The 23599-nt window shown below is 42.7% G+C and overlaps 1 protein-coding gene across 1 annotated transcript; it reads left to right on the forward strand.

Moving 5' to 3' along the window:
- The first annotated feature begins 5915 nt into the window (after positions 1–5915).
- On the forward strand, positions 5916–23537 carry UBAP1L (ubiquitin associated protein 1 like). Its single transcript, XM_069964318.1, has 5 exons — positions 5916–6063; positions 7945–8673; positions 9923–10105; positions 15928–16029; positions 22710–23537. Exons 1-5 carry the CDS (start codon positions 5932–5934, stop codon positions 22842–22844), a joined length of 1281 nt encoding a protein of 426 aa, XP_069820419.1. The 5' UTR covers positions 5916–5931; the 3' UTR covers positions 22845–23537.
- Positions 23538–23599: the final 62 nt, after the last annotated feature.

Here is a 23599-nt window from a genome sequence, read left to right on the forward strand (position 1 = left end):
CAAGAGGACGCGGGGGACACGGGAGCCGGAAGCGCATGTGAGGGGCCGCCGTAGGGGGCGGCGGGAGAGGGCGGCGGGCGGGGGCGGCGTCCACTGGAGGGGACCGGGGGACCCGTACAACCCACGGGAGGGAGGGAAGAGAGAGCCGGGGAGGAACTACTTACCCCTCTGAAGCCCATGGATCTTCTGCCGGCACTGTGCCGCGCTGCCGCGCGCAGCTTTGGGGGGCTGGGCGGGCAGGGGCTGGCGGAGCAAGTCCGCATAAGGAGCAAACAGACAGCAGGGCTAGTCTGTGTCCTGGGCGCTGGGTCCGGCCGGTGGCAACCTAGGGTAAACAGCCCCTTTCCAGTTAGGGTCTGTGCCCTGGTTGCATGAGGGGGGGATCAGGGTGAGTCTTTAAATGACCCACCGTGCCCCGACCTGTAAAAGGAAAGAGTTAAATTTACAGAAAAAAACACAAGCAGAAACTGGTCTGGAGCAACCAGACCTGCGTCTGCCTCCTACTGACACTAAGCTAAACTGAATTAGCTCAGTGCCAGTGGGTGGGTATAGCCTGCTGGGAGGGGCCGACTTGTTTTGTTTTTTCTTAGTGTCAGCCTCCTAGTGGCAGCAGCCTATACCCACGGTGTCTGTGTCCCCCAATAAGACGCACGAGAAATAATTTTTTACCCTAACCAATGCAGCAGGCACAATTTTATAGACACGACTGGGAAGGACTTTGAGGCCAAAACCAGGAACAGACTATAAACAGGGAACAGGTCATAAAGGAAAGACTGAGATTTCTCCTCTCTTCAAATCCATTTCTGGCTTTGGCTTCAAAAATCTGTCAGATAAACCGGTTTGTGTAAAGGCACCCTTACTCCCATCAAAGATAGTACCAGTGATTTGGGGGAGTGGGTTGGTGAATACAGTATTGCTTTAAAGTTGTGTCTATGCAGGTGATTTGGAACTCTGCAGCAGAAAAACAAAACTCCATGCACTATAAGGGTATGTTAACACATATAGTACTCTCAAAGGGGTATTCCAATGTGTGGACACACTAGTACATGTTGGAATACCTCTTTGCTAGTATTCTAATGCATTCCGCAAGAGATGCACAACATGGTGTGAATGAGGCCCTAACAGTTGGATATTGCACTGTGGTATTTCGTTATTGTCCCTTAGCAGTCTGTGTAAATGAGAATTTTTCACCAGAGAAGTCTCTAGTATTTTTGATTGCATAGTGTTATAACATGCAGTTTTACCATACATCGTAGGAAAATCCCCACATAATTACATTTGACTTGAAGTTAGAAAGACAAAGCCTCTACACAACCCTCACCTTTCCTAGGGTTGCTCCCTGGATTCAATGCTCAGTCCTCTCCGACATCACATTTGGTAGAACTGTTCTGCTTGCCCCCCTCCGCTTCCCTTTCCCTTTTGTCACCTCTGTTTCCCCCCCCACAGCCCCCTCCTGTTATGGTTTAAACAAACAAAAGTACTATCGCCCTCTGTGGGCCTCATTGTGCTAAATATCTTTCTATGTTCTGGACTCTCTATTCCAGTTCCCGTAGCCTTATCTTGTAGACCACACGTGTCAAACTCGGGCCCTCCAGCTGCAACAGCTGGAGGGCCTGAGTTTGACACCCCTGTTGTAGACTATTGCTCTGTAAAGAGTTCAGTGTTTTTATGAATACTCTTATATTCCTGATTGTACTTTCAAATAAAAAGAGTTTTAGAAGAAAAATGCTGCCTCAATGGTCACAAACTCTGCAGCACAGTATGGTGCTTACCACACCCAAAGTTTTTATGTAATACATCTGTGCGGAAGTGTATAATAGTTTAGACTGTAAGGGTCCTTTTATATGACCCGACATGGGGTCTGTGCAAGGAGGCAAGTGAGCGCCTTCAGAAAGCATGATTAATCACATGGCAGGGCCACATGAACGATCACTGCATCATTCATGCGGCCATTTAAATTATTTCTATCAGCAGCACATCCTGCACAAAAGGTATGATTAGCCTAGGATTGGTGGTTTCACTATAAAACATGCAAATTATCAGCCGAATGTTTTTAGCAACGCTATTTGCCAATAATCAGTGCGCGTAAAAGGGCCTTAAGATAAGGAGATCTGCAGGCCGCTCTTTTTTCTTTTTATATAATGAAGAGCTACAAGCGACATGTATTTATAGTTCACATATTTAAACCACTTTATGTGTTCCTGGTCTAATGGATACATATTCAGTCATTAAATGGGCACTGTAGCTATAAACAACTTCCCTCTATTTGATAGCCAGTGTGGCCCCTAGCTTATCATTAAATTGCTTGATTTTCTAAAGATCACTCCCAAGTAAAACAGCTTTAGGGTATAAACCCACACACCGTATATGCAGCAGATATGCAACAAATACGCAGCAGATTTGTTGGTACAGATTTGATGCTGTGTTCAGTTATTTAGATCTAATCTGCTGCGATTTTGCTGCGAGTTTGGTGCGAGTTTGCTGCGTATCGCAGCAGTAAATATGCTGCATATACGGTGTGTGGGTTTATACCCTTAGGGTATAAACCCACACACCGTATATGCAGCAGATATGCAAAAAATACGCAGCAGATTTGTTGGTACAGATTTGATGCTGTGTTCAGTTATTTAGATCTAATCTGCTGCGATTTTGCTGCGAGTTTGCTGCGTATCGCAGCAGTAAATACGCTGCATATACGGTGTGTGGGTTTATACCCTTAGGGTGGGTTCACACGGAACTGAATTGCAGTGGATTTCATGTCGTGAAATCGGCTGCGATTCCCGTCCTGTCAGTTTCAATAGGATTACATGGTGTTTAGATGGAATGATATATTGTTTGAAAAATACGTTATTGCGTTTGAAGATCGCTTAAGCCCATCTCAAACATAGGGTGAATCATTGAAAAACTGTTTACACGAAGTGATCTTCGAATTTTCAGCAAACGACCAACGTCGATTTTAGAACATGTTGAAAGATCATGATGAACGATTTATCGCTCGTTGCTTGATCGTATGCTGTGTTTACACGAGCTGATTATCAAATGAGATTGTTATTGCGAAAATTTTAACAATAATCGCTCCATGTAAAGGGACCATTACTTACTCACAGCAGGATGACAATTCCACTGCGAGTATGGAATCCTATTGAAACTGACAGGAGGGGAATTGCAGCTGGTTTCGCTGTGAACTTGCGATGTGAAAACCGCTGCGATTCTGTTATGTGAAACTACCCTAAAAGCCTTGACCACCAGGTGTCGCTTCTCTGCTATCGGCCGTCCACTGCCTGTTATGAGGGAAAGTTGTGTCAAGCAACAGACTGTTCAGTCTAGTGTTAAAGAAGTAAGGGAGGAAGTTCTTATGTCTGTTACAGGGCCTCATAAATGGAGAATGAAACAACAGGTGCACTTCAGTTGTAAGTGGTGCCTAGGAATGATTTCATTGATCATATATGCAGGGCGAGTCCCCTACAAGGTGTATACAGTACATTAGGCTTAAACAAGAAACTGCAGGGTAACCTAACATATTATCCTGTACTTACAGAAGTGGACACTAAGGGGAGCCATAGAGCAAAGTACAGAAATATATATGTAATTTGTTTCCAATCACTGCTAAAGCATTAAGGGGAGACAGAGCTAAAGTACAGACATATATGTATTTAGTCTGCTAAGTCTGTAGCTGGCTAGAAAAATACATAAAAACTGGAAAAAGTTTGAGCCAAATGCTAAATAGTAAAAAGAATAGAATAGCATTCATTTTTTCACTTCATTTAGATGAGTGATTCACTCATCTCTAATATCAAGTATACATTTTGTAATAAGGAAGTCTGGGTATGACAAATGCCAGTAAGTGGTATTCTTTATAGCTAAACATTCAAGATATAGGTTGTGAAATTACCCATCAGACATTGCCCAGTGCTGTGGGATTAAAGACATATGCTCTTTCCCATGTCCTCGGCTAATAAATAGAATAAATCTGAAGTCCCTTCTTTTGCTTCAATGCTCATTTATTCCTGGTGCTTTTCTGTGCCTGCAGTTAGTGTGGTTCCCTCTTGGTCACATTTCACCACCTTACTTCCCTTTATGTTCTAATAGGATTATTTAGTATGTTGTGTAACTTGTGTATTGTGGGCTGATGCTACCAATGTGTGTGTTACACGTGGCTCCATTAAGCTTTTAGGCTGCTTACTATGTAGTTACCTGCTGGCGTCTGGTAAACATCCACAGACGTCTTGCTTCTATATATTCGCTTACTTGGAATACTCAGACTGCAGCAGCGAGATCTACGCTTCAAGGGGTATGTGTAGCTAGTATGATACATAGAAATTTAGCTTGGCCTTTTAATATAGTTCTTCTTATCACTGTGTGTTCTTGGTGGTAGAACTTGAAAGGTGTTGCCTGACGTTAATGTACTTTAAAGGGGTTATCCAGTGCTACAAAAACATGGCCACTTTCCCCCTACTGTTGTCTCCAATTTGGGTGGGGTTTTGAAACTCCGTTCCATTCAAGTAAATGGAGCTTACTTGCAAACCGCACCTGAACTGGAGACAACAGTAGGGGGAAAAGTGGCCATGTTTTTGTAGTGCTGGATAACCCCTTTAAGGGTTATTTAGGGGTTTTATATATAATGTAGAGAAAACATTGTGTTCATTTGTAAATGCTTATAGTATTATATAACCCAGAGCTGCATTCATAGTTCTGCTGGCCGTGATTGGAAGAATCCAAAAGTATTATGGGCCTTTTTGTGTCTGTAATATAGCCAAGAATCCCAGCTTGATCCCTGGTTTAGTAACCTGAACTCCCAGCATCATAGATCCTTATGATGTTGACTGAAATTTGCGTCCGTAATAAGGATACAGACATGCACCTGTATTAGGCTCTTCCAATGGATGAAATAAGTATGTTTTTGCAGAGTTATTTATCTGTTCATGTATGTTGGTTTATGATATATGTTAGGGTATATAGCGTCCAGTAGTGAATATATGGTTTATAATGTACTGTATGTCCCATGTACAAAACATATCACAATGATATATTAGTGTGCAATTTACTTTACTGAACTACAGTGTTTCTTTATAGAGCTGCAATCCTCTTATCCACAGTAGGAAACCAACTAAGGCCAATTCCATTCAGTCATACTATGACCACATTTTAACATCCGCATTGTGGCTGCAAGGCCCAATATACCACGGTTCTGCTGAATGGAGCTTATATCATCGTAGGATTCTATGTCATGGCAGAACTTGCTGCCATGACATATAGAGTGAGCTAAGACCATCTGATATCCATGCCCAGCTGTAGATGTCCTATTCATTGTCACCTGGCCGCCTGATGTGTATACAGAATTACCAGGAGGGTGATGACCAGCCACCCATGTGAGTGATCAGATTAAAGAGCGATCAGATTTTAATCTTGCTTGTCATTCAGGCAACACACAGCGGAAATAGAAGGCCATGTAATTTGTTATGGAGCAGAAGTACTCGGGGATAATGTTCTGTACTGTTTAGGACTTTAGAAAACAGCTGTTTTCATGTTAGGGTTATATGTTACACTAGGATTACTGCTGGTTAAAGGTAAAAAGGTAAAGGAACAGACTGCATCCTGACTGCTTATTGCTGAGGTGGGAGGGGGGGTCGTCTTCATTATAATGCAGAGCAGAAGGAAGGGAAATTGGGGATCCCAGGCACTCTGATCACCTTGAAGTGTGCCTTTCACTACTGGTCACCGTTCCACACCCTTACTGGCCTGATCCAGTTGCATGATTTTTTTTCTTTTTTTATATCAGATAGTTTTTATAGATTTTTTTAAACATTATTTAGTAGTAATTCTACACATAATTTCATCCAATTTATGAAGCAAATCTGGTTTAGTGTCTGTCCTCTTTCTGAGCTTCAATTGTCATTGTTTAGGCCTCACCTATTTTGAGACTCCATTGGAATGAGTGTCCTGGATGACATCCCCTTCAAACTGTATGACGGATACATCCCCATCCCCTCACCTGAAGAAAGTATAGTCAACCTCTCAAATGTTAATGTTCCAGACTGCAGCGATATACTAATGTGTACTGTGGTGAGTCATGGAGATCGGCTATTACTACCTTCATGTACTATGTATAACTATGTAATATGGCATCTGATGGAGCATGCAATGGTTTACAAAATCTGACACAACGGTTGTATGCAGTAGAAGTCATAAGGTGATACTAGCTGACAGGCCGCTCATCCAATCACTGGCCGGGACTGCCGCGGCCAGTGATTGGGTGAGCGGCCCGTCAGCTGAGACAGGCCGCTCTGAAGCTGGAGCGCGCGGGACCCGGGGACAAGAAGACCGCAAGAGGAGCCCTGCAGCCTGGATAGGTAATGTATAAAGTTTAAACAAGGGCTGCAAGGACATCGGTAAGGATGTCCGTGCAGCCCTTGTTAAACGATAATCAGCCGTGTAATGGGCCCAGTAAACAATCTAACAGATCAGCCCACGTTTACAGTTATTATCGGGCCCCCGTCGGCCCATGTAATAACACCCTGTGCTTATTCATATCATGTTTCTGCCATCTATCCCTAGGGCAGCATCCAATTTCTTCAGATGCCATGAGTCAAATGCCCAACGTTCAGGTTCACAGTTTGTTCGCTGTCATAATGGATCATGGTGCATTATAATGGCCTTGTCATATGTAAAAACAAAAGCCATGATGACGTTGTCTGCCGGACAAACCCAGCATGGGTGTTGATATAATAATGGTGCACCATGGATCTGCCCATGGATTGGGATTAGCATTGTCGTCAATGAGGCTAATCCTAGCCTATGTCTTTTGGAAGCAAATAATTTAAAATAAATCACGTCACTTTTTTCCTGACGTGGAATGAAATCCATGTGGAAAATTTCCTGTATATTTGAAGGGTGTAGTGAAAAGATATCGGTGCAGAATCCATATAGATCCCTTAACATGTGTTCAGACCCTTAGACTAATAAATATATTAAAATGATTAATTTAGTTTTGTCTTATATTGAAAACAGAAAAAGAATATCAGGACAAGTAACTATGTTTCTTCTGATTCATTGTCCCCTTCTGTACTTTCATTGATCTATAGTTGCAGATCCATTAAATAATTGTTTTCATATGTCTATATTTTGATTGGAGTCTGGTAGCAATCTGAGGTACATGGGGGAGGTCAGAGACTCGGGCATGTGGAAGATTTATTGTTTTAACCCTAGCTCAGAGGTGCAAGAATTTTCTGCAATTTCCACGTCCTACCCTATCCATTATAAGGGGTTATTCAGGAAAAACATGGCCGCTTTCTTCTACAAGCAGCACCACTTTTGTCCTTAGTTTGGGTGTGGTTTTGCAGCTCACTTCCATTGGAGCAAAATTGTAATTTTGCACACAACCTGAGGACAGGGGTGGTTCTGTTTTTATTTCTTCATTGTTTGTTTTTAAGAAAGCAGTTTTTATTTTTCTAACCCCTTTAAATGGGCATTCTCATCGCCTATCCTTTTGTTCGGTAACAGAGAATGTAAAAGTAAGCAATTTGGCAAATGCTTTGACAGCTCATTGCCTAGGTTCCCAACCACTGTTCTCCGCTCGGAGAGCGGTGGCCGGGCTGTGACGTCATTGGTGTTTATGACCTCGGGAGCTGGTAAGTATGATTTTTCTCCCTCTGTCTCCCACTGAGCTTACACACATCTCCAGATACAATCCACAAGCCCTGGAGATGTGTGTAACCTCAGTGGAAGACATAACCATACAGAGCTGATTCAGCTCGGCACCTCTGCATCCTGCCCTTGCACCCAAACCGAACCAGGAAGTAAGAGGGGAAGCAGAGGTGCCGCTCTGAATCTGGGGTAGATGGGAAAACCCCTTTAAATTTGTCTTTGTGGAGACACATAAAATGAGCAATGCATTGTGGGTGGCTTAATGAAAAATATAAAACTTTTTTTTTTCCTTTTTTGCAGCACGATTTCTCTGTGGAGAGAAAGGTTCTAGACTGGGTGGACAAAATGTACAATCGAAAAGCCCCCACGTCCGGTCCCACTGCACCTCCATACTGGTTGATGGATGAAAGGAAAGGGGTATCCCCAAACAGACGTAGCAGCCCCCAACGGCCGCCTTTTCCCATGAGAAGGTGTAGCAGCCTGAGCTCATCGGATAGTAATTCTAGTCGTCCGCGAGGCAGCTGGGGCGGAGCAGAAAACCTGGATAAGGAGAGAATGTTTGAGGAGGATGGATACTCTGAGGATGATGAGTACTCTTCATCGGAGGAGAGTGAGAGAGAGGCTCGACAAAGAGAAGCAAGGACACGTTTGTGTAAGAGTCCTCAGCAACCTCATTGGTCTAACAGACCACGTACTTCTCCATTTGTACCCAGTCCTCCTACACGGTGCTGCTGCTGTCATGTTGAATCTCCTCCATCCCACATGAAAAGGAGAAGATCAGTAACTCCATCACATATCTCTAAGAGTGAGCTGGAGGCTGCGAATAAAAGAATTGCAGCGCTAGTGCACCCACAGAAGGGAAATTCAGAATCCAGAGGTATCCCCCAGGGTCACCACCCAAGGAGCAACTGCTGCGGACACACATTGAGTCCAACACCCCCTCCACGTTCTAACTACTGCTGCTGTTCCAAGAGACCGTACAGTGCTGGCAGCATTCCTCCAATACGCTGCCACAAACCCACACAAACGGTAAAATATATTCTTATAGTGATATGTTACCCTCTGACCTTTACTAAACCGAACAGATAAATCACAAAAGACACCAGACAGTGTATTTTTATTAGTTTGCTATCCTGTCTTCAACCATGATCAGCTACAAAAAGATGCCACAACAGCATATCCCCTTTATCAGTTATAAGTAGGGATGAGCTCTTTATTCCTATCTGTATTCCGCTCATCAGGCTGAGGGCATTGAAGTCTGCTCTGCTCCGTGCCACTCCTCCCCGGGTGCTGGGAAAAGATGGATCCCGTCCTGGAAAACTTCTCCCAGTTTCCCAGGACTGGATCCATGTTTTTCCAGCTCCTGGGAGGAGTGGCAGAGAGCAGAGCACACTTCAAAGCCTGCAGCTCGATGAGCGGAATACAGATTGGAACGAATTGCTTAGCTTCGTACCTACTGAAAATTTGCTCAGCCCCAAAGGGCACAGCACTGTATAAGTACTAGTAAATCAGTTGTGTTCATTAGTTAATATGTTCTGTCTAAGGGCTCATGCACACAGCAATGCATGTAGACACCTTATGGCAGTGTAGTTTCTGAGTGGGTCACAATAATAAACATAATCTTCGTTTATATAGATCCTTATAGTGTACCTGTCATGAAAAAATACTTTTGACAGAGACGTTATCAGTTATGGTCTAAGTGTTTAGACCACTGCTGATCAATAGAACAAGTCGAGAGAAGTCGCCCCACAGCGTGTTCTCTCCCAGCTCTGCTGGGAGTCGGGAGTGGACCCATGGCACAGGGGCTTCTGGTTCATTCACGATTAGAGATGAGCGAACCTCGAGCATGCTTGAGTCGATCCGAACCCGAACGGCGGTGGCTGCTGAACTTGGATAAAGCCCTAAGGCTATGTGGAAATCATGGATATAGTCATTGTATCCATGTTTTCCAGACAACCTTAGAGCTTTATCCAAGTTCAGCAGCCCCAGCTAATCAAATACCGAACGTTCGGGTTCGGATCGACTCGAACCCGAACCTGGTTCGCTCATCTCTATTCACGATCTGAAAACTCAGACCCCGACCAATCAAAACTGATGACATGTCTCTCTGACATTTGAGAAAGCTGCATCCTGATTGCTAAACATAGGCTGCATCCATAAAGGGTTAACGACAACTAGATCCCAATTCTATAGTCAGGCTGCAGTCTCTGCCAACAAACATTATAATATTGCACTGTTTAGTGACATGCGTCATTTCTGCTTGTGTACCTACCTACAGTCCCTGAGCCCATATTCCTGCCTTCCACCTACAAGAAGGAATTACTCTGACTGCTCAGGGGATGTCCTACTTGCTCTTAGCCAAGAAGAGCGTGATGTAATCGAGGCTGTGACGTCTATGGGGTACCCACTTCGTAGAGCTATGATTGCAATGCAGAAAATGGGAGGACAAAGCTTAGAACAGGTAATTGACAAGGTTTGTCCTGTAACAGTACAGCCAGGTTTTTGATAACTTTGTTGTGGTGTACATATAGTATTAGGCCATGTTCACACAATGTATGTTTTACATAAATCATGGCTGTTGTTGCAATTTGCAACAACGGCTGTGATTTATGTAAAACATACATTGTGTTTGAATGAATTGAATCCCGTCTGGAGTGTATACACATAGTATAGGCTCCGGCCGGGATTCCATCTGGACGAACGAAAAACTGACATGTCATTAATTCATTGAATAGCGGACGCAGAGAACCTATCAGTTAACACAATAGAGCGTGCGGCTCTGGTGCGCCCGCATCCGAATTCACCACAAATGAAGATCATTACTTCAGTACCAGCCGGAATGATCTTCCGTAACACCAGCCGTTCTGTGACAGGGTCACAAAACGGACGGTGTTATACGTAGTGTGAACCCGGCCTAAGAGTATATATGTTTTGTATGAGATCATTATTAAAGACCTATTATTCTGAATACTTTAGTATTTTATTGTCATTAAGAGCAGTTTCTGTTTCTTTAAGCCTTTTTACATCTACTCTAGTGCTGTCTGTCTTCAATTTATGCCCCTGGCTCCATTACATCCTCCTGGCCTTGCTTCCAGACCTTTTAATATGAAGTGCATCAAGAATATTTCCTAAATATGCTATTACATTAACCATTTAGCCATCAGGGCTTGTGTGCATTCCATTCTAACTATTTAGTTCTGCAGCGAGATTAGTGATTGTCTAACCCTATTAGAATGATGTTAGATAGTGAGTTATAGCTAGGAGACCTCTTCTGTCAGCACACCAAGAAACTTCAGAAAGAATCCTGTCTAGGACTGCTGTTCTGCGGAAAGCCATGGCCGAGTCTTTATAGTGATAAATGAACTGTGATTTGATTAAATCAGTGTTCTTCAAGCTATTGCAATACTACAACCTGGGGGAGAGTGTGATAGCATGGAGGTACAGGAGGAAGAGGCAGCTAGTTGGGTCACAGTTAGAAAAAGGGGTAGAGGGAAGAGTGTGAGGGAGGCCAGTCCTGATCTGGCACACCCCAACAAGTTTGCCAAATTGGCGGATGAGGGGGATGTTGATTCAGGGGTGGCATTGCTGCAGCAGGACACTGCCTCTGAAAGCCAGGGGGGTGTCTGCTCCAGTAAGGTGGGAAACAGGAGTTCAGGGCAGGCCAGGCAGGTACTGGTAGTGGGGGACTCAATTATTAGGGGGACAGACAGGGCAATCTGTCACAAAGACCGGGATCGTCGAACAGTGTGTTGCCTTCCTGGCGCTCGAGTTCGTCACATCGCGGATCGGGCTGACAGATTACTGGGAGGGGCTGGCAATGACCCAGCAGTCATGGTGCACATTGGCACCAATGATAAAGTTAGAGGTAGGTGGCGGGTCCTTAAAAATGATTTCAGGGACTTAGGCAGGAAGCTTAAAACTAGGACCTCCAAGGTGATATTTTCCGAAATATTACCTGTACCACGAGCCACACCTGAGAGACAGCGGGAGATTAGGGAGGTAAATAAGTGGCTCAAGAGCTGGTGTAGGGTAGAGGGGTTTGGGTTCATGGAGAACTGGGCCGACTTCTCGGTCGGTTACAGGCTCTACGGTAGGGACGGGCTGCATCTCAATGGGGAGGGTGCAGCCGTGCTGGGGGAGAAGATGGCTAAGAGGTTGGAGGAGTGTTTAAACTAGGGACCGGGGGGGAGGGCAACTACAATATAGTAAGTAAAGACAGAGTAGATGGAGAGCTGGGCCTAGATTATGGAACTGGGGGTGGAGCGGCGGGAGGGGTTAGAATAGTCACTAGTGATAAAAGGAAAGGGAATATGGACAAATATATTAAATGTATGTATACTAATGCTCGAAGCCTCACTAATAAAGCTGAGGAATTAGAACTCATAATGGTTGAAGAGAAATATGATATAGTGGGGATAAGCGAGACATGGCTGGATGAGACCTATGACTGGGCCGTTAATATCCAGGGTTATAGTCTATTCAGAAATGACCGTAAAAATAAGAAAGGGGGAGGGGTCTGTCTATATGTTAAATCATGCCTTAAGCCTATTCTGCGGGAGGATATATGTGATGATAATGTGGAGTCTCTTTGGGTAGAAATAAGGGGAGGGACGAAGAATAATAAAATTCTTATAGGAGTGATTTATAAACCGCCAAGTATAGTGGAAGAATCAGAAAATCTTCTTATAAGACAAATAGATGCGGCAGCGAAGCAGGGGGAAGTCATTATTATGGGGGACTTTAACTACCCAAATATCAACTGGAAAGCAGAAACCTGCAGCTCCAGGAAGGGAAGCGTGTTTTTGGAAATAGTAAAAGATAATTACCTTTCCCAACTAGTAGAGGAACCAACAAGAGGGGGGGCCCTTCTGGACCTGATCTTAACCAATAGACCCGACCCGACAGAATATCAAAAATAGAGGTGGTGGGTCACCTAGGTAATAGTGACCATAACATAGTAAGTTTTCAATTATCCTTCAATAAAATGATTAGCAGAGGGGCTACAAAAACATTAAATTTCAGGAAGGCTAATTTCCAAAAACTAAGAGAGGACCTTGGGAACATAGACTGGGACAATGCCTTCAGAAATAAAAGTACTCAAGAGAAATGGGACATATTTAAGAGCATCCTGTGTAAATCGTGTGAACGACACATACCATATGGGAATAAACGTAGTAGAAATAAGAGAAATCCAATGTGGTTAACTACAGCTGTAAGGGGTGCAATAAATGATAAGAAACAAGCATTCAGACAACTAAAACAAGAAGGTAGTGGGGAAGCATTGAGCAACTATAGACAGAAGAATAGAATGTGTAAAACGCAAATAAAAGAAGCAAAAATAGCAACAGAAAGAAGGATAGCCAAAGAAAGTAAAACAAATCCCAAAATGTTCTTCACCTATATAAATAACAAAAGACTTAAAACCGAAAATGTTGGTCCCCTCAAAAATAATCTGGGTGTAATGGTGGAGGGGGAAGAGGAAAAGGCCAATCTACTAAATACATTCTTCTCTACTGTATTCACAGAGGAGAATCCCATAACAGACGATATGACTAGGGATAATGTTAATCCTCCCATAAATCTCACCTGCCTAACACAACAAGAAGTGGGGAAACGCCTTAAAAATATTAAAATCCATAAGTCACCGGGCCCAGAAGGTATCCATCCTAGAGTTTTGCAAGAATTAAATACTGTGTTAGACAGACCGTTATTCCTATTATTTAAAGATTCTATTACGACAGGGATTGTTCCACAGGACTGGCGCATAGCTAATGTGGTACCAATATTCAAGAAGGGGTCAAGGAGTGATCCTGGAAACTACAGGCCCGTAAGTCTAACATCTATAGTAGGTAAAGTATTTGAGGGGATTGTAAGAGATGCTATACTGGAGTATCTTAATGAAAATAATCTTATGACTCAGCACCAGCATGGATTTATGAGGGATCGGTCCTGTCAGACTAATCTGATCGGCTTCTATGAAGAGGTAAGTTATAGACTGGACCTGGGGGAGGCTGTGGATGTTGTGTATCTGGACTTTTCAAAGGCATTTGATACTGTGCCGCATGAAAGGTTGGTCTACAAAATGAGGATGCTGGGACTCGGGGAAAACGTATGCAAATGGGTAAGTAACTGGTTGTGTGATAGAAAACAGAGGGTGGTCATTGATGGAACATATTCAGATTGGGTTTTAGTTACTAGTGGGGTACCGCAGGGGTCAGTGTTGGGTCCACTTCTTTTTAATATTTTTATTAATGATCTTGTAGAGGGGCTACAGAGCAGAATCTCCATTTTTGCAGATGATACTAAACTGGGTAAAGTAATCAGTACAGAGGAGGATAATATCATATTACAGAGGGATTTGGAGAAGCTAGAGGCTTGGGCGGAGAAATGGCAAATGAAGTTTAATGTGGATAAATGTAAGGTTATGCATTTGGGCCATAGAAATAATAAGTACAGTTATGTGCTAAATAATAAAACACTGGGTAAAACTACTTCCGAAAAGGACCTGGGGGTATTGGTGGACAGTAAACTCAACTTTAGTGATCAGTGCCAGGCAGCAGCTGCCAAGGCTAATAAAATAATGGGATGCATCAAAAGAGGTATAGATGCTAAAGATGAGAACATAGTTTTGCCTCTTTATAAATCACTGGTCAGACCACACTTGGAATACTGTGTACAGTTTTGGGCACCGGTATATAAGAAGGACACAGCTGACCTAGAGCGGGTGCAGAGGAGGGCAACAAAGGTCATTAAGGGAATGGGTGGGTTACAGTACCAGGACAGGTTATCACGCTTGGGGTTATTTACGCTAGAAAAAAGACGTCTTAGGGGCGATCTGATCACAATGTACAAATATATGAATGGACAGTACAGAGATTTTTGTAGTGGTCTTTTTACTCCTAGGTCTGTAACAATGACAAGGGGGCATCCTCTACGTCTAGAGGAAAGAAGATTTCATCATCAGCATCGACGCGGGTTCTTTACTGTACGAGCGGTAAGACTGTGGAACTCTCTGCCACATGATGTTGTCATGGCTGATTCAGTAAATAAGTTCAAGGGAGGCCTGGATGCTTTTCTTGAAAAATATAATATTACAAGTTATGGGCATTAGATTTCTGGTGATACGTTGATCCGGGGATTGTTCTGGTTGCCATTGCAGTCGGGGGAGGGGGGGGGGGGGGGAGTTTCTCCCTGGGGTGGGGCGTTTGTCTTCTGCCCCATAGGGGTTTTTCGCCTTCCTGGATCAACACAGTAGGATTTTCCTAGGTTGAACCTGATGGACTCTTGTCTTCTTTCAACCTTATTTACTATGTTACTATGTTACTATGTAACCTAACAAGTACAGCTGGACAATGATGGGAGTTGTAGTATGTCAACTGCTGGAGAGACAGCTTGAGGAACACTGGTTTATACTGGCTTTACGCAGCAGTTTATGTACCAAAGGCAGAAGTTGGGATGGTAAATATAAAAGGAAGATTTGTACTTCTCTTTCCTGTTTTATCCACTTCTGGTTTTGGCTCAAAAAACCAGCGTGAAACCAGCATTAGGGGGCATTCACATATTTTGTTATTATGGTCCATGTGCAGATGTGGACTCCGAAACAGTTTAAATCGCCATGCTACAGTACTGACACAGTGTGCAGTAGCGCAAAGATTTAAGCAGCTTCATAGGTCACGGCATCGGAATGAATGGTGATGCCGGGAGATCCAATGTCCGTCCATATATACCAACTGTGCACAGAACATATGAATTCCTCCTAGAGCATGAGTGCACAACTTTTTCTGATCTAAGGACTACATTCCAGATTCGGCTACCTCCAAGGGCCAAACTATCTGCTACTTTACAGGAATAACATTTTCCTATTTCTTAATTTTCAAACTTTAAAATAATAACATTTAAATCATTTGTTTTACCCCTGAAATATATTTTTTATTATATATTTGTGTATGTTGCTCCTATAGGGGCAACACATCCCACAGTGCTATACAGAAATGTCACCATTCATATAGTCCATGTCCCCAATAAGACTCATGTTCTAATCTCCCCATGAAATTAACCTTGGCCTTGATTAATAGATTTCTTCCTTTACCCAAAGAAGGAGAAATTTACCAGTCAAGGCCGGAGGGGTGGGCAAAAGCTGTCAGGGTCCGCACCAATATTCTCATGGTTCAGGCAGCATTAACGTGATGACATAGAAAGCAAAATAAGTAACCAAAAACAGCTTTGTGGGTACAAAAAAACATACCCACTTAGTACTTGCTAATAATATTTTTTCTTTAATAGGTTCTGGGATACTTGGGAGCCACAGATCGCCTCTGTAAACTTGGCTATGAGGAAGCACAAGTGGAAGAAGCGATGGAAATGTTCCAGAATTCCGAGATAAAGGTAAAGCCACTAATCTGCAGAATAATGGTGATGCAGTGGAATGGTCTAACCCATTATGTATTGTCAACAATGTCTGTTCATTGTCCCAAGTGTATCATAAAACAAGTGCGACTTACCGTTTAACCATTCACCCATAACTAAACCAGACCACTTGCTTTCTTTTACTGATTCTTTGACCTTTGTGACTTAAATATTTCCTTGTCTTCTCTATTTGCCCGTTCATTGGAGATGTACTGGCGTATTTTTAACTGCTTGATGATGATTCTATTTTGGGTGTTGGAGAAACGTTTTTCTTATTTCGTTTATGCATCACTGCTTTCCAAGAATTATTACGGATTATTTTTTCCCATCAACAAACCCATATGGGAACCTTTTATGGGGGCTTTTTTTTGTGGGGGCAGCATTTTTGGGGTGTATATAGTAAAATATCTTTGAACCGACCCCACAAAAAACTGGTCTTTTATAGGGGTGTTGCCCCTAAAGAGAAACAGGATACAGAATATTACTCCCCTCTAATTTCTAGTCCCCGGCAAGGCTACCAATCTCATACCTGGCCTTCAGCATGCCTGTCCAACTCATTCTGGCTCCATAGCATGACTCCCCATCTCACTCCTACTCCATAGCATGACTCCCCATCTCACTCCTACTCCATAGAATGACTCCCCATCTCATTCCTAGTCCATAGCATGACTCCCCATCTCACTCCTACTCCATAGAATGACTCCCCATCTCATTCCTAGTCCATAGCATGACTCCCCATCTCACTCCTACTCCATAGCATGACTCCCCATCTCACTCCTACTCCATAGCATGACTCCCCATCTCACTCCTACTCCATAGAATGACTCCCCATCTCATTCCTAGTCCATAGCATGACTCCCCATGTCACTCCTAGTCCAGGGCATGACTCCCCATCTAACTACTATTTAATAGCATGACTCCCTATCTCAGTCCTAGTCCATAGCATGACTCCCCATCTCACTCCTAGTCGATAGCATGACTCCCCGTATAACTCCTATTTAATAGCATTACTCCCCATCTAACTCATATTTAATAGCATGACTCCCCATCTCACTCCTAGTCCAAAGCATGACTTTCCATCTCACTACTACTCCATAGAATGACTCCCCATCTAACTCCTACTCTATAGTATGACTTCCCATCTCACTCCTATCCCCTAGTATGACTCCCCTTCTCACTCCTATCCCATAGCATGACTCCCCTTCTCACTCCTATCCCATAGCATGACTCCCCTTCTCACTCCTATCCCATAGTATGACTCTCCTTCTCACTCCTATCCCATAGCATGACTCTTCTTCTCACTCCTATACCATAGTATGACTCCCCTTCTCACTCCTATCCCATAGCATGACTCTCCTTCTCACTCCTATACCATAGTATGACTCCCCTTCTCACTCCTATCCCATAGCATGACTCTCCTTCTCACTCCTATCCCATAGTATGACTCCCCATCTCGATCCTATCCCATAGCATGACTCTTCTTCTCACTCCTACTCCAGGGCATAACCCCCTAACCCCTATCCCATAGCATGACTCCCCATTTCACTCCTAGTCCATAGCATGGCTCCCCATCCTACTCCTGATCCATAAAATGACTTCCCATCTCACTCCTAGTCCATCTTATTCCTGTTCCACAGCATGGTTTCCCATTTTTACAGCTTTTTCTGTATTACCCTTTGCCTTATTTGTACCAGCTGTCATTCATCAGTGAAATAGTTAATTTTATTGTGCATCAAATATAATTCCTAGAATAATATATGAACACACATAAGGCTTGTAAATGATAAAAACCATGTAATGTAATTTAATCCTCTGAGATAACACTAGCTTTTCCTATGCTTGGTGTCAACGGGCTGTGGTGTGCCGGCTCTGCAGTTTTCTACGATGACATGTCTGGGAAAACTGTTCATTTCCTGTTTGTATGAAGCCAAATCAGAGACCAGACAGAGACTGTGAGAAAGTCCCCAGCCAACTCCTGAGAGCCATAGTCATTAGGGTCAGAGGAGCAAATGGGCCTCACTATATATCATCACTATTTGGATGATATATATAGTGAGGCCCATTTGATACTCCTATCAAATAGACCTTAATGACTATGGCTCTCAGTATACACAAAAGTCAACCACTTTTTTGTGTACGTTAAAAAAAGTGATGCATTTTCATCCGTTTTTTTATGCATCCATTTTCATCCATTTTTTTGTACAAACGGCTGGAAAAAAAACATAGGGGGAGATTTATCAAACATGGTGTAAAGTGAAACTGTCTCAGTTGCCCCTAGCAACCAATCTGATTCCACCTTTCATTCCTCACAGACTCTTTGGAAAATGAAAGGTGGAATCTGATTGGTTGCTAGGGGCAACTGGGCCAGTTTCACTTTACATCATGTTTGATAAATCTCCTGCATAGTGTAAATCATTAACTAGGCAGGTCTGATCCTTCTAGCCTTAAGGGTGCCTTCACACCTACCGTATCGCAGCAGAAATTCCGCTGCGGATCCGCAGCAGATCCGCAGCAGATTTAACTAAATGAATGAACACAGCATCAAATCCGCACTTACAAATCCGCTGCGGATCCGCAGCGGATTTGACAGTGCGTATTTAAGGCTGTGTTCATTCATTTAGTTAAATCTGCTGCGGATCTGCTGCGGATTTGCAGCGGATTTTCTGCTGCAATACAGGTGGTGTGAAGGCACCCTAAAGGTAAATTAATTATCCTTATAGTACACGATAAGGTTAGGTTCACACTGTATTTGGACTCTGGGTTCAGCATATACAAGAAATGAGAAGAAAATGTAGCATCTGCCATGAGGCCATGGAAACAAGTAACAGGAAGTCAAATAAAAAGGACAAGCAAGAAAAAATTATATGGTGTAGGAAGAGCAACAAGTTAATGAGAATATAACTCAATATAAAATCTCAGATGACATGTTTGTGTAAGAAACCTCTTAGGTATCATAACTAAACATGGTAAAAGCAGATGAATTTTAACTAGGATTTCTTAGATGGAAATTAAAATGACCGGTCATAGTTGACAAGTTCTTTTGTATATGCCAGGCCCAGAGACCACCATTATGAAAATTTTGGCCAAATGAGTGTGCCTTTTGCATACATTTAGCTGGTATAAAATAGTACATCAGTCTTTTACTGTATTACAAACTGTAGTCAGCTGCACTCGGCAATAGTAGAAATCTTTGGTACAAAATATACTAAAAAATTGCATTATCCTTTATAGCAAAAGGTAGAAAAAGATCTTCAAAAAGTTGACAGCTAATTGTTTTTTCATTTAACGGTAGGTCTTTTTTAGAGTATGTTCACACAGGGTGGGTATGAATTTTTAGATATGAATATCTGCAGCATATCCATTATGTCGAACATAACCCAAAAAGTTGTCTGTGGGTATTAAATGATGACTGTCCATAAAGACGGCCGTCATTTTCCTGTTGTGTGAGCATAGCCTAAAAGCTGATTTATTTTCTATAAAACACTGATTGAGCAGTGTCAGAGCACCATGAGATGTCAATGTGCATTCATATCAGTTTTAATATCTTTTATTTACTGCAATGGACTGCAGAGAGGCGAGCAACACAGAATGGTGGGACCACCACTAATTATCACCACCACAAATGTATCACTATGTATCAAAGCAATATGGTGAAAAGTCCATCTTAGCCATTTATAGCATTGGTTATTCTATAAAAGCCTAGATATCAATCCATCCCTGGGACCTGTATCTTTCTACAGAACATAAATCCCTGACCTTGTTGCAGCTCATGCTTCTAGGTGATGAATGAATGAAGAGATGGCCAGGTTCAAGGAGACAGCCAAGATTATTGTGTTTTACTCCCATTGAAGTGAATGAGCATTACATATACTGTATAGCATAGCACAGTGAGCTCTGCCATTTCCTTAAATGAATCCAGCTCTTCATTTATTAATTTGCCACCTGAATACAGTGGCTTCCTCTCCATATGACACAGGGTTAAACAAGCCCCATTTTAGAGATAAGTTTAGGTCAAATCTATCCTACAATTAATGGCAGAATTCCTAATAATGGAATAACCCCTTAGAAAAGGTGCAGGAAATCTGCATACTTCAGTCCTTTCATGTATTTAGGTTTCAGTGACCCTTGTATCTTTAAGAAAAAGCTAAATATTACATAACCACCATGACTGGTATGAACAACCAGATCATAATGCACACCATACTTCCTATTCCTTTTATGTGGAATGAAGTGCCAGCCGATCAGGGCCAAATACTGTATTTCACAATTACAGCATAAAATCCCATGTGTTCTTTTTTAAATAAAAATATAAATTTTAGTTTTCTCTATTTTTCTTCAATTCCAGGGCAAGAGGTTGTCTTAGACATAGTCATCATAAAGGTCGGCCCTCTACGTTGGACACCCTTCTATCACCCAGATCAGATAGGCCTATTTTGTAGTCTGGTGAACTCAGCCCATCTATGCATCACTGCATATACCATCATGTCATACTAGAATTGCACTTCACACAACCTCCTTAGATGTGGATTTCCCCTGGTGATCAAAGTTGATTGGCCAAACCTACATGGATCATCCCAATGGGGGCAACAGCATTTACTCATAAGGGGTCATCTTCATAAGACAGCCCATTGAAGTGGTTATGTCTTAGGGCTTGTATTCACAGTGCTTTCCTAGGGCTTACCTTCATCCCAAATTGCCCTTGACGTTGTTTGTCACTTAGATGAATTAGCCTATATGGTTATATTGCTGAAAGGGTTTATCCCTGTGAATGTGTGCTTTTCTCGTACGATAGATAGATAGATAGATAGATAGATAGATAGATAGATAGATAGGAGAAAGGTGGATAGAAGATAGATAGATAGATAGATAGATTGATTTGTGGGGAAAAAACACTCTATAGTCACTTGTGTGAATAATAAAACAGTGAAATAACTGGGCTTTGTAGGCTGTGAGGCTAGAAGTTAACTGCATAGGAAAGTGAGTCATATATTTGGTATCCATCAGTCCGTACTGTTATTAGAAGCGGACTTAACATGTTATAAAGAGACCATCAATCAGGAAAATCATTACAGCTAAGACAGGGGTATTAGCCGCCAGCGGGGACCTGCTCCACCCGCATCCCTGAGGAATGAGCCGTCATGAGCACAGGGGTATCAAAGGGGTCTGGCAATGCTGGCACCATTCATGGCTGACTTCTCTACTTGAAGGTCATCCAAACCCTAGAGAGTTAAATCCTAACAAAATAGGTTAACCCTTTACAGGTACAAATTGTTAGCTTGTCTATGTGGTAGACTTCTGGCACCTATGCCTGAAAGGAGTTAATACTGAAGTTCTGCGTCCTCATCTTGATTTAATAAGTTACACAATAAAGCGGAATAATCTCTCTGAAGTGAAATCCTTCCAGACCCTGGCTTTTAACAGGGTGCCTTAAAATAGTCTGCAAGGGTAGGGAATGGTGGGGGTAGGCTGGGCCATGCTCAAATACAAGGCAAAGCCTCCGTATAAGAGTTTAATGTCTCAAGATGGAAATAAATGAGATTATAGCGGCAGTGCAGCATTTGCTATCTTTACCTGTAGTTTTCATGCTGCAATGTGTAGATGTAGAGGTCCACAAAGGTCCAGTAGGCAGCACAATGGGATAAAGACATGGTTTCATGTGTTACTTGCAGTCTATGTTCTAAGATTCTTTGACTTTAAAGACTTTGTGCTAAAGTCATCCAACCCATGAGCTCTTATGCAGATAGCAATACATTTTTCATAACAGGGTTTTACTTTTTTTCATCCCTAAATAAATGCGTAGCAAATAATACCATAGTCTGGAACAGTGCTCAGTGTCAGTTTTAAGCATCCAGTATTGTCCAGCATTATATAAACCATTGAGTACTTTTTGTTACTATAAACTAGGTGAGATGAACATTAAAGATTGCAAATGTTCATATTATATAATGTAATGCAGAAGTGTGTACTATAATGATCTCGGGAAGGAACAGTGTTTTTCTGAAATACATGCTGTGAGTATTGCTTTGGGTTAAGCTACAGCCAATGTATAATACTGATACTTCTTGTGGAAATACAGGAGGGAGAAGTGCAGCATTCTCCCCCTGCCCGTGGTGATCGACGTGACGGGTCTCTGGACCCCCGCAGGGCTCCAGGATCTCGGGGTGTACATGTCACGACCTGGCTGATGGTCTGGCTGCTTAGCCAGTCAGTGACTGGGGCGGGACGCTGCTCCAGTCACTGATTGGCTCAGCGGCCAGTCCATCAGTTGGGCAGGCATTTTCCCCCGAGTTGTAACGTCATCACTTGGGGGAAAATGATCTCTGACTGGGGTCCCGAGGCCGATCTTACCGCTCACTGTTGGCACGAGGAGCAGTGAGTTCCTACACCTGATTAAATTTCCCCCTGCCAGCTTTTCAAAATGCCTGGACTTCTCCTTTAAGTCCTGGAAAACCCCCTTAAAGGGCCTAAAAGACAAAATCCTACCAGATTAAGGAGTTTATAGACAAAGCTAAATAAACCAATTGTGGAAGTTAAGGCCATTAAATATGTCTGTTCTGTATGTTACTTAATGCATAATGTGCCATGCTGCTTTTGACTTTTTTGAGACTGTACCTGAGCCAACTTAGAGGCATCCTAACATTATTTTTTTTCTTGTACAGGCTGCAGAATTTCTCCGTCTCTTACTACAGTTCAATGACATGGGGTTCCAGCAGGATGACATCAAAGAAGTTCTCCTAATTTATGATAACCACAGAGATAAGTCCCTGGAGGAGCTCATGATGAGGGCTCAGTGACAGCCGAACATGCCACTTATTGACTGGAGACCATGAGCCCTCATACTAGAATCATGATAATATATACATTTTTCAACATAGAAACTTCTTTATGTGTGTACATATGAAAGCAGATATACCAATGATGAGAAGAGTTCTCAAACAACACCTATACCAAGAACAGATAGCAGACACTTGTCATAGATTAGCAGGTGGGCAACATTTGTCCTTTTTTACATCCCCTTAACACTGGGCATCTATATAACTGGGCACCATTAAAAGGGTATTCCAGGAAAATTAAGTTTTCCCCTATCTTGTGAAAAGTAGGAGGTCCAACACCTGAACCCCCCAACGATCTGCATATCAGACCCCGTCGGCTCTGTTATAAATAGAGCCCCAGGTCAACACATGACCCGCAGCTCTATCCATTTTTATGGAGTGTTGGAAAGAGCTAAGTACGCTGGAAGAGCGATGTACTTGGCTTTTTCCGTAGCTCTATAGGAATAAATAGAGCTGCAGGTCGCTTGCCGACCCGGCGCTCTATTCAAAACCGACGATCTTCCGCTTTTCCCTGAAATACCCCTTTAATGCATCTACAATTGGACATGATTTGTGCGGGCACATCTATAAACCACAAGAAGTGATGATTAGAGATGAGAGAATCTCGGGCATGCTCAGGTCCGTCCAAAAATTTGATTACCTCTGGCTGCAGAAATATCCATGTTTTCCAGGCAACCTTAGAGCTACATCCAACTTCTGCGGTAATCAAATACCAC

Source organism: Dendropsophus ebraccatus, chromosome 1 (genome assembly GCF_027789765.1).
Source record: "Dendropsophus ebraccatus isolate aDenEbr1 chromosome 1, aDenEbr1.pat, whole genome shotgun sequence".
Lineage (NCBI taxonomy): Eukaryota > Metazoa > Chordata > Amphibia > Anura > Hylidae > Dendropsophus > Dendropsophus ebraccatus.